The 16,112-nt window shown below is 38.9% G+C and overlaps 1 protein-coding gene across 1 annotated transcript; it reads right to left on the bottom strand.

The window, feature by feature from the left end:
• Window positions 1-242: 242 nt before the first annotated feature.
• Window positions 243-10,636, bottom strand: LOC308689329 (putative nuclease HARBI1; the record flags this gene model as incomplete). Its single annotated transcript, XM_081362980.1, has 6 exons — window positions 243-256; window positions 1,977-2,048; window positions 9,390-9,716; window positions 9,811-9,922; window positions 10,019-10,134; window positions 10,204-10,636. The coding sequence occupies 6 exons, from the start codon at window positions 10,634-10,636 to the stop codon at window positions 243-245; spliced, it is 1,074 nt and encodes a 357-aa protein (XP_081219106.1).
• Window positions 10,637-16,112: the final 5,476 nt, after the last annotated feature.

Consider the following 16,112-nt stretch of genomic DNA (forward strand, 5'->3'; position numbering starts at 1 on the left):
GAAATAGTATAATAGGCCTATATTTTGATCAACATGACATAAAGAGTTGATAATGTAACAGCAGACAGTTGTACATTATCAATTTCATGAATGTACTGAAGCATTTGCAATTTGTATAAAATAATGAGAAATTGCTTTTATGATGTGCACAAGTGACAAGATGATGTGATTTCAGTTGTGATCTGAGAAATGCATCAAAGCAACTGAGATAAACTATAAGACTTATTGGAGACCCTGCAGAATCACTGTAGACCCCCTATAAGAGTCACAGACCACATAAAAGAAAGTGAACACAAACTGCCTTTTTAATTTGAGTTTCATATCTGTGTATTACATAATAATACTGTGGGTATTTCATTAAAAAAAAAAAAAATTTAACATTAAAAAATGAATGTTTGATATGAGTGAATTTGATATTGTCACAGTGTGTGTGGGTGTGCTGCCCAGAATTTATGTCAGGTGAGTGTGGATTGCATCAATTTGCTCCTGATCTTCACAGTACAACGGCACAGGCACTTGTTGGTGGAACACTTTTGGAAAAAGTGTCAAGACACTTTGATTTCTTTTGGCCACTGATGATGGACTGTGCAGAGAAAATTGAAAATGACATTAATAACATGTCCATGTATGTCTCTGTAAGTCATTTATTTACTAGAGAAGCTATTGGTTTGGAATGCAGTTAAAAAAAGAGATGGGTGTTTATTATAATTTATACAAGTTTAGAGAGAGAGAGAGAGAGAGAGAGAGAGAGAGATATATTTTCATTTCCTTAAGTAGTTAAAGCAAACACACACCTTTATGGGATGCAAGTTAAAGAGAATTTGGTAAAGACAGAGTATGATAAATCCCACATTAAGTGCACACAGCCTACATTTTAGTCCAGTTCAGTAAGCTATTTTAAGAAAAAATTTATATTTAGATATAAATTAGATAGTTAGATCATCTCATTTATAAGAAACAACTCAAACCAGAAAGGAGTAAACATAGTCTTACCAGAAGAGGCCATCTCACGCAAGATAAAGACAGGCAACAAAAGAAAATTAAAAAAAAAATTTTTTTTTGAAAGTGAGTAGAGAAGACTAGGGCAGCTAAACTTACACGTGCTTTGCTAAGTTTAAGCCAGACAGAACATCAACCTGACCGTCCAGAACTTTTTGCTCTATCAAGCTAATCGTTTATAAATAATAAATGTTGCATCATTGCTAAACAACAATAACTTAGATTATTTAATATACCTCAATTCGTGTCGCTGTACAGTCTCCCCCTACTGGACGCATCTGGAACAGCAGGGGCGTAAAACTGCTGGGGCATAGATCTACCGGCTCCAGGTCTGCAGCCTCCCCCTACTCACTCTCTGAGTGCCAACCCGCCCTCCTCTGACTCTGATTGGCCGTGACCCTGAAACAAACCAATCACGGACGCGCTATTTTATTCTCAAATACGGGACGATTCCGTATTTTAAGGGACGGGTGGCAACCCTAGCTGGGTTCTTCCACTATAGGACTATCGTCAACTAACTCGTCCTCTCTCCTCCCTGAATCATCCGTGATGCAAAAGAACAGATACAGCACATAACTTATTGCAAATCAGCTTCAAACAACTAATTCATCAAGTGCTGCATATTTCAAATTGTAGACCAATTCCATTGAAGAAAATGTATTAATAACAGATCAGTGGGATTGCTATAAGATCTATCATGATTCATACAAAAGAGTTATATTATAGTGAGGTAAAAAAATATTTAATATAAATAATTTATATTTTTTGACATAGTCAAAATGATGTATGAGATCCTAAGTTAAAACAATACATGAATGACTTTAGTCTAAGTTCATTAACACACCATGGCATCGAACTGTATATAATTCTCAGTGTTCATCTGTCAAAATCCTTTCATTAAGATCATTAGGAGCATTGGGATAAACAATGTTTCACTTTTAACTTTCTCTAAAGTAAAGTGACTGATTAATCGTTACCAGTTTCCATGCCTGATTCTGGCACAGCTGCTGTCGGCTCCTCCTCAGTCTGCAGCTCATCTTTCCTACCCTCTACAAAACCATTTAATCAAATCAAGTGTATTGCTGTGGAAAACCATTCTAGGTAGGGCTGTCGAGTTACTGATGTTGAGAGGTGTCAGTGCACCTGTCGCTCATATCATTTTTTTCATTGCCAAACTTAGTTACATACAAGATCAGAGAAAGATACCACAATTGTATATTTAACAATGAACAATCATAATGACAAAAAAAATTAAATAACAAATATAATGGGTTTGCATAAATCATAATATGAGATTTTATACACAGAACAAAAGAAAAATGACAAGGTTAATTACCTTTAAATAATTCATCAAAATACATGAAAAAAAAGAAGCTTTTTTTGTTGTTATTTGTTATTTTATAAGCCTGAGGGAGGTAAATTCAACAAGAAAAAACGGGAAACATAAAGGAGATTTAAGCCACTTTTGCTTGTGGGTGAAAAATTCTGGATAAAATAAAGAAATTAACAACATATTCAAGAGATGAAGATTTTGGGTTTTTGTAATAAAAATAATATAATTTAGGATAAAACTGGGTCACAATAAGCCTAGTTCACACTACACAACTTTAAACGTCGGCAGATCGCTGTGCTGTTTAGACTACATGACTTGCTCTGGAGTCTTGAAGTCGTTGTGGTGTTCACACTACGTGACACTACGTAAATCTTCTGCAACAGGGGGTTACACACTACACGAGCTGACAACAACTCTGTCACCCAACGACTCTATCCGGTCCCAAAACCACATTTTGTCACGAAAACATGCGCAAGAAGTGGAATGGGAAATGGCGCATTCCAATGCCATTCACATTGTCTATTTGAAAATGGACAGCGGGACAAAATTGGCGGTAAAAAAAAAAATATATATTTTATATATATATATATTAGGGGTGTGACGGTTATAGTTGAACACCGTCATTAGAACTCAAATATTTTTTATCATAGAGAATGTTTAAATACTAATTAAAAACAATTGTTGACAGTCTGTGTGTTATTATTGGTCTACATCGTTTCCAACTGTATTTGATTCTTTGCCAAGTACCCCCTGACCGACCGCCAATCATCTGAGATAGAAATAAAAGCTATGACTATAGCCTGCCATCATTATGAGATTTGTTAAACAAATGAAAAACATTTGCAATAATAAACATTAGCAATAAACATTTGCAATAATAAACAACGTATCATTACCGATAACTGATTAATTACCCCTTGACTGGCCCCAAACATGTTTGATAAAAGAAACATATACAGTGTGTATATAGCCTATGATGTGTATTACATTTTAGCTCAAAACCAATTGTAATAAAAGATAGGATCATAAGATGCACAATGTATTGGGTGTATATTCAGACATGATTTTTACCACTTCATTAAGTTTTGCTTTGTAGAAAGCATTTCTTTAAAGCGAATTTCGTTTTGTACAAATTGTATCTTAATTTTAATAAATGTTTCATCAACCAATTGCATGTATTTAATAAATAAAAATCAAATAGACAATATAATAACCGTGACATGGAGGCGCCAGTGCGCCGCATTCACTTGCATTGTATTGTGAACTAGAGCGCATCTCATCGTAAATAAATGAAACTCAGCGTAGGCCTATGCCTCATACATTAGCATTAAATATCTTTGCTGCATCCTTTCTTGAACAGACAATGGCTTTCTTGCGGCTCGCATCAGCAGAGCATTGCATCGTCCATAGACCGCAAAACAATCAGCGGATGGCGGGCGGGTGCGGCTTTGAAATTTGGTCAAAAAACGTTGGTGCGGATGAGTTTTGTCATTTGACTCATGTCATAACCGTCACACCAATTCTGACATCACATAGCATTCACCATACCTAGAGATTGGCATGGGGTACTTTCCATAAGATCATCTCTCAATGCAAATCAAACTAGCTTTGATCTGCCTGCCTCTATGGGAATTTAACATAGGGGTGTACACACTTATGCACCATGTATTTTAAGGAAGAACATTTATTTATTTACGATACATTATTCATTCACAAAGAAAATTGGTGTCCTAAAAGGTTGGATTTTTCCTAATTTTTTAAATTAAGGCATTAAGTTCAATTTCCAAAATATGATTTTTTATTCCTCTTTTTAGTCAACTTTAGCATGGGTGTATTAACTTATGCATTGCACTGTATACACACACACACATATATACATACATATATATGCATATAGGCCTATTGTTTGCACAATGATCTGTTTAGAACCCCGAAAAAAAAAAAAAAAGAATATGGGTGAAAGGATGGATAAGCGCATGCGGGCAGCAGGGATTGTCTGTCAGAGAGAGTTGGAAGTGAGTAAAACATTTTAATGAAAAAGCAGCTGTCTGTTGTGGTTTGGCAACGATGGTTACAAAGGGCTTTTGTAATGTCATAACAAGCTGATCATTGGCTGTTGCTCGTCGCAACACGTGACACCACAGGCTATCGAGTCGGCCGACAGCTCCAGATATCTAGCATGCAAGATATTTTTCTGGGCTCGGCTACGCGTCTGCGAGCGTCTTTGATGCGTTGTTGTCTCTTTCATACTAACAGATTGGCGAGCGTTCATCGCCCGCTAATCCCCCACGATTTGCACGCGACAACACCCCGACCTGTCGGCGAGCTCAACAATTTGCAAATCGGGCTTAAATCTGGCTTAAAGGGGTCATGAACTGGCTTTTTTATATTTTTTATATTGTTGTCTGAGGTCGACTTATGACGTTCGCTTGGTTTTTACATTCAAAAACACCAAAATGAATAAGTAATAGGCTATTTTCTACCCTGGTTTTGAGGCTAGCTCCTGAAACGCTCGGTTTTTATGGGCATGCCGCATTGAGGACTTGGAAGTAAACGCCCACTGCTATGATTGGATTACAGTTTTGCATATTATAATGAGTTTCATGTAATGTGCGAATCGATGGGCGGGGCTAAACAGGCAGTGTTGAAGTAGGCGTTGATCTTCTCCTGCGGAGGCGGGGTTTGATACCCTTTGACGTCATTGATCCCCACTTTGAAAAACCTGTCGTTCGCTGTGCCTGGTGTCAATAAAAGCTTTTATTGGACTAACAAGGAAGTTTTCAGTTCTGAAACTTACAGGATATTTTTATAGTATGATGACCTCTTATATGTCAAAAGCTCAAGAAAAATTTGATTTCTCAGTTCATCACCCCTTTAAAATCATGTAGTGTGAAATTGGCTTTAGTAGGGTTTAAAATATAACAACTTAAATCAACCCTAAATGTATTCACAAAATAAATCAACAGCTGTTTCTTCAGCAAGACACTAAATGAGCAACTTTCTTCAATATCAAGATATTTACAGATAGTCACATGATAATGTCAACATGGCGGATGATGTACAGCTCGCATTCATACTTATCAAGATCAGGCTATAAAGTACCTACTCTTTTAGCGCTCGTTAAGTAAGTACTTATTGAAATGAAGTACCTACTCAGTGAGTATGCGGTTTCAAATGCAGCCCCTGCTTTCCTTTCACAAAACTAACAACTTTTCTCCTCTTACCTGGCTATATACAAGACAAGAGGAGGAATGCAGCATGGTAGTGGCATTACCATAAAGAAAATCCACATCACAGGTGTGGCATATCAAGATGCTGATTAGACAACATGATTATTGCACAGGTGTGCCTTCGGCTGGCCACAATAAAAGTCACCCAAAAACCCGAAAGGTCCGAAAACCTGTCAGTATCTGGTGTGACCACCATTTGCCTCACGCAGTGCAACACATCTCCTTCACATAGATTGATAAGGTTGTTGATTGTGGCCTGTGGAATGTTGGTCCACTCCTCTTCAATGGCTGTTAGAAGTTGCTGGATATTGGCAGGACCTGGAAAACGCTGTCATATAAATCGATCCAGAGCATCCCAAACATGCTCAATGGGTGACATGTCCAGTGACGCCTGGTTCACACCGGATGCGAAAGCGGTGCGGAACGGAAAATCACGCGCGGTCCGGCGCCTGCCTGTTCACACTAGACGTGTATTCTCCGCGGCGGTCGACAAGCGCTTCTGCTCAGTTGTTGTTTATTCAGAGCTATTTTTTTACATCATGGGTAAGTAAATAACCTCATAAAATGAATACACCATGTTTCTGTAACCAAGAGGTTTGTACACTTCTTGTATTAATACTTTTTGTTAATACTCGCGGTATTTTAATTTGAAAATTGCTTATATTTTGACAATTGACCGGATGTCTCGTGTTTCTTGGTGTGACTTCCTGCCGGAATGGACGCGGATCACTCGCGGCTCGCGCAAAAAATAGACCAGACGCCGAAACTGGCGCTTCACGGCGCGGGCCGGCCGCGACGCGCCGCGGCGCACCGCGTCTGGTGTGAACGACACCATAGGTTAACATGGGCGCCGAAAGGAAGCGGCCTCCGTTCCGCGCCGCTTCCGCGTCGCTTCGGCGTCCTGTGTGAACCAGGGGTGAGTATGCTGGCCATGCAAGAACTGGGATGTTTTCACCTGTGCAATAATCATGCTGTCTAATCAGCATCTTGACATGCCACACCTGTGAGGTGGATGGATTATCTCTGCAAAGGAGAAGTGCTCACTAATACAGATTTAGACAGATTTGTGAAAAATATTTGAGAGAAATAGGCCTTTTGTGTACATAGAAAAAGTCTCAGAACTTTGAGTTCAGCTCATGAAAAATGGGGGCAAAAACAAAAGTGTTGCGTTTATTTTGTTCAGTGTAGTTATAGGACGCCTGCATTTTCCCCATAAAATAAGTTCTGTAAAGTAAAATTATTCTTATTTGAATTACTATATTATTCTTAAATACTGTCTTTTTATGTTTAATAATGAAATAATGTTCTTATTATAGCAATAAATATTTTTTAAAGGGGTGATGAACTGAGAAATCAAATTTTCCTTGAGCTTTTGACATATAAGGGGTCATCATATTATAAGAATATCCTGTAAGTTTCAGAACTGAAAACGTCCTTGTTAGTCCAATAAAAGCTTTTATTGACACCAGGCTCAGCAAACGACTCGTTTTTCAAAGTGGGGAACTATGACGACAAAGAGGATAAAACACCACCCCTGCAGAAGAAGATCAACGCCTACTTCAACACGGCCGGTTTAGCCCCGCCCACCGATTCGCGCATTGCAAAACTGTTATCCACTCACAGCAGTGGGCGTTTACTTCCAAGTCTTCAATGCCCATAATGACACGCCCATAAAAACCGAGCGTTTTTGAGCTAGGCTCAAAACTAGGGTAGAAAATAGCCTATTACTTATTCATTTTGATGTTTTTGAATGTAAAAACCAAGCGAAAGTCATAAGTTGACCTCAGACAACAATATAAAAAAATTAAAAAGCCAGTTCATGACCCTTTTAAATGTTTTAAATATTTGAACATTTTAAATATATACCAAATATTTGTGCAGCCCTACAAGTAGCCACAACAAACCTGGTGTTCTTTATCATTTTTTTTGTTTTTGTGAATATTAAATTGCAAATGGCAATTTTAACCAGAAATATTGCAATTAGATTGTTCCACTAAATTGAGCAGCCCTAGTTGCTCCTGCTGACTCAAACTTTCACACAAGTCTCTTCAAACTGTTTTTCTCTGATGACATGGTAAATGACAGGTATGTTAAACAGGAACTGTTTCAAACTGTTTTTCTCTGATGACATGGTAAATGACAGGTATGTTAAACAGGAACTGTTTCAAACTGTTTTTCTCTGATGACATGGTAAATGACAGGTATGTTGAACAGGAACTGTTTCAAACTGTTTTTCTCTGATGACAATTGTAATTTTGAGGTGTTAAACTGAATGAAATATAAGAGTATGCTTCTGAACCACCTTATAAATTAGAGGGTGTCTCCCACAACCGATGGGAAGTCCGGTTCTTTTCCGCGAACCGGTTCTTTCAGACAGTTCGTTTCAATGAACCGGTTCAAAAAAACGGTTCACCGGTTCTTTTACGTCATCACGTAATGAAGTCAATTCTATCGTCCCGGCGGATAAATATACATTCAAATAAAGGCTTGTATCATAACTTCAGTTACATAAGAGTACTCATCGTCGTCATAATCATCTTGGATAAGTTTCTTATATTTACGTTTTGAAAATGAACCCTGTAGTAGGCCTAAGGCGATGCACAAACGCGGATGTTTTACATGTCTTAAAGATCTAAAGTGAATAAACTGGGGCCTGTTGCACAAAACTAGGATAAGGGATTAAGCCAGGATATCTTGGTGATCCTGGCTCAATTGATCCGTAATCCGGTTGCACTAAAGCTGGATAGGGGGCAGGAGGATATGTTATGGTATAAATTACCATGGAGACTTATTCTGTGGAGCTAGCCTGCTCCAGACCAGGCTAAATTCCAGGATCTATTTAATCTCATCCCTAATGTCAGTCAGCAGTCACCACAAATGGAAACCAATAGTTATTTCACTGCTCACTATACATTGTTATCACATATAACTAGACCCACTGTCATTATTTAAACGTTTGTGATCATTAATTTCAATCATTTTGGATAAATAATGATTTTTAGATGATGTTGCTATCATTAGATAATTTACAGTTTCCCATAGACTATAAGGCTATATATAAAATGATAGAATATTAGGGCCACAGAGGGGAAAAAAAGACAAGTCATAATATTGTAACCAGTTGTTTTAAAGGAGGACAGTTGTTAAAATGACAGATGTGGGGCATTTCGTGAAATTGTACTTCAGTATGGTTTCATAAACAAAGACATGCTGATGTGCCAGAATATTAAGTATCACATTGTCATAAGTATCAAAACTGTAAAAAGAATATGTAGCTTTTCTGCAGAAAGAACCAGCCTCATAAATTTATGACTTTATCCTTTTTCCTCAGTGTGGCCCTAGTACTCTGTCATATAAACAAATACACAAATACACATTCCATATGAATATAAAAACACAATGTGTAACATTATGTTCCTTTATTGAATAAGGACAAAACAAAGCAGGTAAACCATCAGCTCCTTTCGAAACTGAAGTCACAGTGACTCTACAAGATGGAAAGCACAGAATCAAAGCATATTATACAAAATGATACATACACATTCAAAGGTCTGTATATAACACACCCTGCATGTCTGCACACTAAAATAAATGCAGGACAAATCCACACATCAACTGAACAGACAAATGAATGGATGCAGTAGCCTCCCTGCAGCCTTGTATTACACACAGTATACCGCACAAACATCATAAGAGGCCAAATTCGTAAAAAAACGAACCCCAAAAAACCCAAATTCCTCTGCCACCGCAGGACATATTTAACCAAAATTGAAAGCACACATACTAACTAAAATAATTCAACACATATTGGTCCCTCAGCAGCTGACCACTGTCGTCATCAGGGAAGATTGCCGGATTGTCCCAGTCCATGGCTGGTGGCACTCTGGGGGCCCTCTCCTTCCTCAGGCAGGCCACATTGTGGAGGACAGCACAAGCCACAGTAATATCACATGCCCTAACAGGGCTGACCCTTAATTTGTGAAGGCAGTGAAAGCGTGCCTTCAGGAGGCCAAAGGTCATTTCAACTCTGGCCCTGGTCCTGGCATGGGCATGGTTGTAGGCCTGCTGTGCTTCCTGGGGGTCTGTGAAAGGTGTCAGGAGAAAAGGCTGGCAGCCATACCCCCTGTCTCCCAGCAACACACCAGAGAATTCACCTGTCAACACAAAATCTCATCATTACTACCTCATAAACACAGTGATATTCTTGACACAGCCATGATGGTTATAAATAGGGGTTGTGTGGCTTACCTTGTGATAGGCACTGATAGATTTCAGAGGCCCGAAAGATTCTGGAGTCATGGACTGAGCCAGGCCATTTTGCCACAACATTGCTGATCACACAGTCAGCATTGCAGACCATCTGAAATCATAAGATGAGGAATATTACACCAATCAATGCACATCACTGGCAATGCAGAGTGTTCGTCAATGGACAATATCAAAAAGTTATGTTCACCTGAACATTAATGCTGTGAAAGGATTTCCTATTCACAAAATCGGCCTCATGGGCACCTGAGGGGGCTTTTATCCTTATGTGTGTGCAGTCCACTGCACCAATGACATTGGGGAAACCTGTCACACAAAGTAATGAGTATCCTACTATGTGTTAACAGTTGTCCTGTAATTTGTAGATCCTCTTACCTGCAATCCTATAGAACTCCTCTTTGATGTCACAGAGTCTTCTGTGGCCAGGGAAGGAGATGAAGACATCTGCTAATGCTTTGATAGCCAGACACACACTCCTTATTGTGCGGCAAATTGTGGCCTTGTTCAGCTGTTCTGCATCCCCCACTGAGTACAGGAAGGCTCCACTAGCAAAAAAGCGCAAGGCCACACAAACCATTTGCTCCACACTCAATGCATGGCTCCGTGCAGTGCGGTGCTTAATCCTGGGACCCAGTAGTCTGCATAGATACCTGATGCCATCTGCAGAAAACCTGTATCTTTCATATAGATGGTCATCAGGGAAGGCCAGTGGGTCCAACCGGTCCCTGAAGACCCTTTCTCGCCTGAAGGCTCTCCTCAGCACAAGTGCTTCTTCATCCACCACATCTCGCAAGAATGGGCATGCCATTGTCAGAGCAGAAAGGAACACACAATTTTGGGCCTTCATATAGGCTAGTGGCCACACCTGGTGCTGGGGGGGTGGGCAAAAGAGGCCGGTGCCTTATAACGATGACTTGGTTGTACTGATTGCTGGGAAAATAAAAAAAACCTTAGAAAGATGCCACCGTCCTGTGTGCTCACAATAAGAGCTCATATGTCATGGCTCACTTGACTTTACGAGAATATACCTAATTTTTATTTTGAGCTGTGTCATCTTCTTGGAGCTGGGGGAGGAAAGAAAAATAATGATTAATACATTTGTGTTACAGTTAGCATACAGTGTACATTGAAGGCATATCTCACCTCCCTCTCAAGTTTTTTTATTTCAAGGTCCAGTTTCCTAATTGTCCTCTTTTTTATTTCGGACTCCAGTGCAAGATTTTCCATCTTTTTCTTCTTGTACTGAACGTCTATGTCAGCCAGTTCTATTTGGCGCCGGAGGTGGTTGCCATACAACTTTCTGATAGCTTGTGAGCTCTGTGAACACAATACAATTAGCGCAGCTGGAATTTGGCAGGATGTGGTGTCCTTTTATTAATACGTACTATGTTGCCAGGCTGGTTTTCCCACTGTATAGCATCTGGGTCCTGTAAAAGAAATTAGATTTTTTGATTTTGATGAGGACTCCTCACCATTGTAGAGTAAATAGTACTTTCACAGTCTTAACATGATACCTCATGCCTTCTGGAATCCAGAGAGATGGTCTCCTCCTCATCATCGTCTCCATCATGTGCTGTTGCTGCTGCACTGGGGCTTTCACCCTATCACATTTAATTGGATTCATATTGAAGCTAGTAGACAAGACATGCCAGGCCTACAGTATGCCTTTGATGGAGTACTCACTGGATCAGCATCGTCTGGTGCTTGTGCTGGTGGCTCTAACAGGAACACAGTGCTGCCAGACACTGCAAGGCAATAGGTAAACCAAAGTCAGACAGTCCAAATTGATTAAATATGAATGTGGTTGTATCCCATGTAGAGATGGAAGGACATACCTTGAATGAAGCGGGTGGCATCTTGGGAGGAACCTATGCTCGTCTCTTTCCCCCCAGGGATCCCCTCTAAGACGGGCCTGCCTTTATTTAGCTCCAAGGCCATGTCCTCTGCTGGGGTAAGGTCAGCCTTTGGTGACCCACCACCCGTGCCTTGTCTGTGGGTATTCTTTTTCACTGCTAAAACAGTACAGACAATGTGTGAGCAGGCACCTTCTGGGTACAATATATGCTTGTGCTTTGTTAAATATTAGTCAGGGACCATACCATTCTGCAGAATGTTCTTGTATTTGATTTTGACCTGCTGCCATGTCCGTTTTGGCCCGTTCATGTTTAATCTACATCACACGCACACGCACGCACACACACACACACACACACACACACACACACACACACACACACACACACACACACACACACAAAAATGACTTGGTATTTTTGTCTTGTTTTCAGTAAAAATATCAACAAAAAAAAATCTTAAATAATGATGTATTTTCTTGATTTGCTAAATGACCTAGCAAAATAAGTATAGTTTAGACAAAAAATATAAACTTTAAGTAAATGTGTGCTTAAAACAAGCAAAAAATTAAAAATCTGTCAATATAATAAGAAAAAATCTCTTGAAATTTAACCGTTTCATAATTACAGTACAACTGCGTTTTTGGAGATGTGAATTAAATATTTGAATTGTAATTGTGATGTTTCAGCGGAGCGGTGAGTGTGTAATTGTGCACTACTTACGCATTCAGGCAGTCTGCAATACTTTGCCACGCTTTTTCTCTTTGCTTTATCACTGTGGCGGTGTTGCCTTTCTTCTTAATTATATCTTTTACCTCCTTGTATGCCTCCATGAGGATTTGTGCTTCCGACGGGGAAAAGTACGCAGCTCTAGTTGCCATGGTAAATCAGTTAATCTGTGATCTGTGGCGGGGTCTATTTGAGTGAGCCGTGAGCGCGCACCTATCCAGGATTGGTTTCACCTGGCTTAATGAATCTGTGTCTGCTCATCCTGGCTTGGTCTTTGTGCAACCAATTAAGCCTGGACGCACATGTTTTGGCTTCATTGAGCTCAGCTGAGTCATTTATCCCGGATGTCTTAATTCTACTTTTGTGCAACAGGCCTCTGGTCTTCATCAATTTTATTTTATTTGTAATTAAATAAACTTAGGCAACATTTTGCCGAATTCGGCCCCTCATTCAAGTCCTTGGTTCACCCGTGCTCATGTATCAGCACAGCATCAGTTGGCCAAAAGAAAGTTCGGTTCAGAGACGGCGCGATCACGCACGCGCAGTCTCTCCAGCTCATCGGTTCTCCGTGTCCGAAAGAAACAGTTCTCGGTTCTGTACTGGTGATCCGAGAACTGCTGCACCAACCAGTTCTTGACTCGAGAACCGTAGCATAGGCCTGTGTGAGCTGAACTACTGAAACAAGGCTATAGCCTACAGTCGACAAAACTAAAGAGTCGATGCATGTCTCCAGTATGTTAAATAGGCTACGTTATGTTTGATTAACACATTATAAACATTTACTTTGCACCCTTAAAACATTGGCAAGAGTTTACATCAAAAATGTATATCAACTTACTTAGAAATTAAATGATCTGTTCCTGAAAATAATTTTTTAGTATAATAATAAATGTTTAGTTTTACAATCCATTTATTGTGTTTCCAATCTTTAAAATAATACAGTGAAAAGACAGTAGCCCATGTGATAAACATGTTTCTATCATGTTTTATTTTGTTACACTTATTGATGTTCAAACAAAATACTTAAGAAACATGCATTTCGTCCCTTGGAAAAAAATTGCACGCATGCTCAGCTCAACAGCTCATTGGTTCTCAGTATGTCGAACACGTCCGAAATAAACAGTTCTCTGTTCTGTACTGGTGATCCGAGAACCGCTGTACCTGTACGTTCGGTAGTGCGCGCATGCTTAGTATCAACTGCTCGTGCTCATCACTTCTCTCAGCACAACATGTCTCAGTTCAGTAAACTGTTGGATTTACTGGAGTAACATATATGCCTACTCTGGGATATTGGTTTCTTTCGAGTCGAAGGGACTGTCAGGACTCAGGCATGTCCGAAAGTGAGTAACTTTAGTAACTTGTGAATCAGCGCTGACGCAAGACGCGAACTGTTTCGAACGATTCAGTCCGATTTAGTGTACTGGTTCGACTAGTTCACTAAAAATAACCGGTTCAAAAGAACGATTCGTTCACGAACCGGACATCACTACCGCTCAATATTTGAAACTTTAGCAAAGTAGATGGTCAGGTTTGGCCATGGGTGTTCACATACATGACAAAGGCAAATAAAAGCCTCAAGGCAATGTGACAGATGCAAATAAATGACATGGTGGAGTGTAGGAGCATCAACTGTTCAGACGAGTATATGACATGGGACACATGTAAAAAGTCATGTAAACAGTCAAACCTTTTGTTTGATTATTTTTTTAGCAGAAAATCAGATTTGACCCACGTTAAGCTCAGGTGTGAACATAACTTTTATTTGACTTGCATACAGTCTTGTGCCATTTTAAACTCCACACAAACAAAAATAGTCTCACATCTGCATGGCTTTTCACTTATCTGTAAGTGTGATGGCAAATGAAACTGAATTACACTGATCCCGGTTTAAAAAACAACAACTTGCCAGCCACCGGCAAAAATTTGTGAAAAAAAAAAAGATTTGTGAACATTTTTGATCATTTTCACAAAAGTTTCATGGCCCCCAGAATATTTTGTTGTATGAATATCTGAACAGACAATATATCAACAGGAGGAACAGAGCATTTGCTTTTAAACAAAAAAATGTTTTGTTCTATGCATTCATTTTTTATTAACACTTCAATATGGGTAAGTCTCATAAAAAAGCAACAATTTTAGCAAAAAGCTGAGAAAAATCAAGTTTTTGTCTAAGACTACATCCAGATCGGTTTCAAAACGATGATCAAAACATAGATGGAGTGGATCGAGTCCATCAACATCCACTAAAGCTTCACAGTCCTATAGGTCTTGATTTATATGCTGTTTAATGTTGATAGTGTTATTTTACAGAAGCACCTGCTTGCACCTTTTGCACTTTTTGTGCGCAAAAACAAACAAAAATAACGACTTTATTCCACTATTCATTTCCTTCTATCTGGGCCTCAAGTTGGTTCACGTAGTGTTTTTGCGCAGCCCAGATAGAAGGAAATGAATAGTGGAATAAAGTCGTTATTTTTGTGTTTTTTTGCGCACAAAAAGTATTCTCGTCGCTTGATATACTTAAGATTGAGCCACTGTAGTCACTTGGACTATATTAACGATCTCTTTAATAACTTTTCTGGGCCAGCAAGTTTCGGTCACCTAGAAGCCTATGGAGAAGGGATCCAGCTCTCAGATTTCATCAAAAATATCTTAATTTGTGTTCCGAAGATGAACGAATGTCTTACGCGGTTGGAGCAACATGAGGGTGTGTAATTACTGACAGAATTTTAATTTTTGGGTGAACTAACCCTTTAAAACGGCTTTTATCAAAAAACTATTATTTTGCTACTATACAGTACACAAAGTTCAATAAAATGAAACCTTCATAAGGGCAAAAATACTAAAAAAATAACATTGATTGTGTAGTATATATTTTGTTATACATACACGGGCGATTCTCCAGCACTTTTGGCACTGTGAGCTTATGGAAAATTCACTCTCTTAAAACAAACTTAAAACAATCTTCCTGGCTTCATTCATTTGTCTTCTAACACAATATGACAGTGGGCAGGTTTAGAATTACATGCAATATTATTATTTTTAACAGTTTTTCTGAAGAGCGCTTTCAAAGATGTCATTTCCACCACTTTTCAACTAATGTATTTTATTACAATATAATATTGTAAAACTGCAAAATCTGCTAATAAACAGTCTTGCAAAAGCATTTTTAAAAGAAAACCGGGGCAAGATTTTGGTGGTTACTAGCATGTTGGAGCATGAACTTCATAATGACAGTGTATTTGTGCATTTGTTTGTTTATTTATTTACAAAAAAAGGCCAAGGACACAAAAGTGCATTCTCACTATTCCTTACTCCCTCCCTATTCTAGCTTGAACAATGGCTGAAACTCTGTATTAATAGCACGTCTCCTGTTTATTGCCTCTTTGGATGCCTGACTTCATTTGAATTACTCAACTGTAAGTCACTTTGGATAAAAGCTAAATGTAAATGTAGAGAAAAGAGAATTGAAACAAGGAATCTTTATTTTCTGAGTTGACAGAGTAAAACAGCATTTGTTGTCTCTTTCTCAGCATAATATAAATCCAAAATCTCTTTCAATATTTCACTCTCATCAAACAGGGGAAATATATTAAAATACAATAGGATCTGTAGTAGATCCGTAACAATTCCAAAACTGTATTTAATTGCATGTGTTTACTGATACTGATCGCTACTGATGAAAAGCCAAACAACCAGCAG

The sequence above is a fragment of the Scardinius erythrophthalmus genome, assembly GCF_964197995.2.
Source record: "Scardinius erythrophthalmus genome assembly, chromosome: 4".
Lineage (NCBI taxonomy): Eukaryota > Metazoa > Chordata > Actinopteri > Cypriniformes > Leuciscidae > Scardinius > Scardinius erythrophthalmus.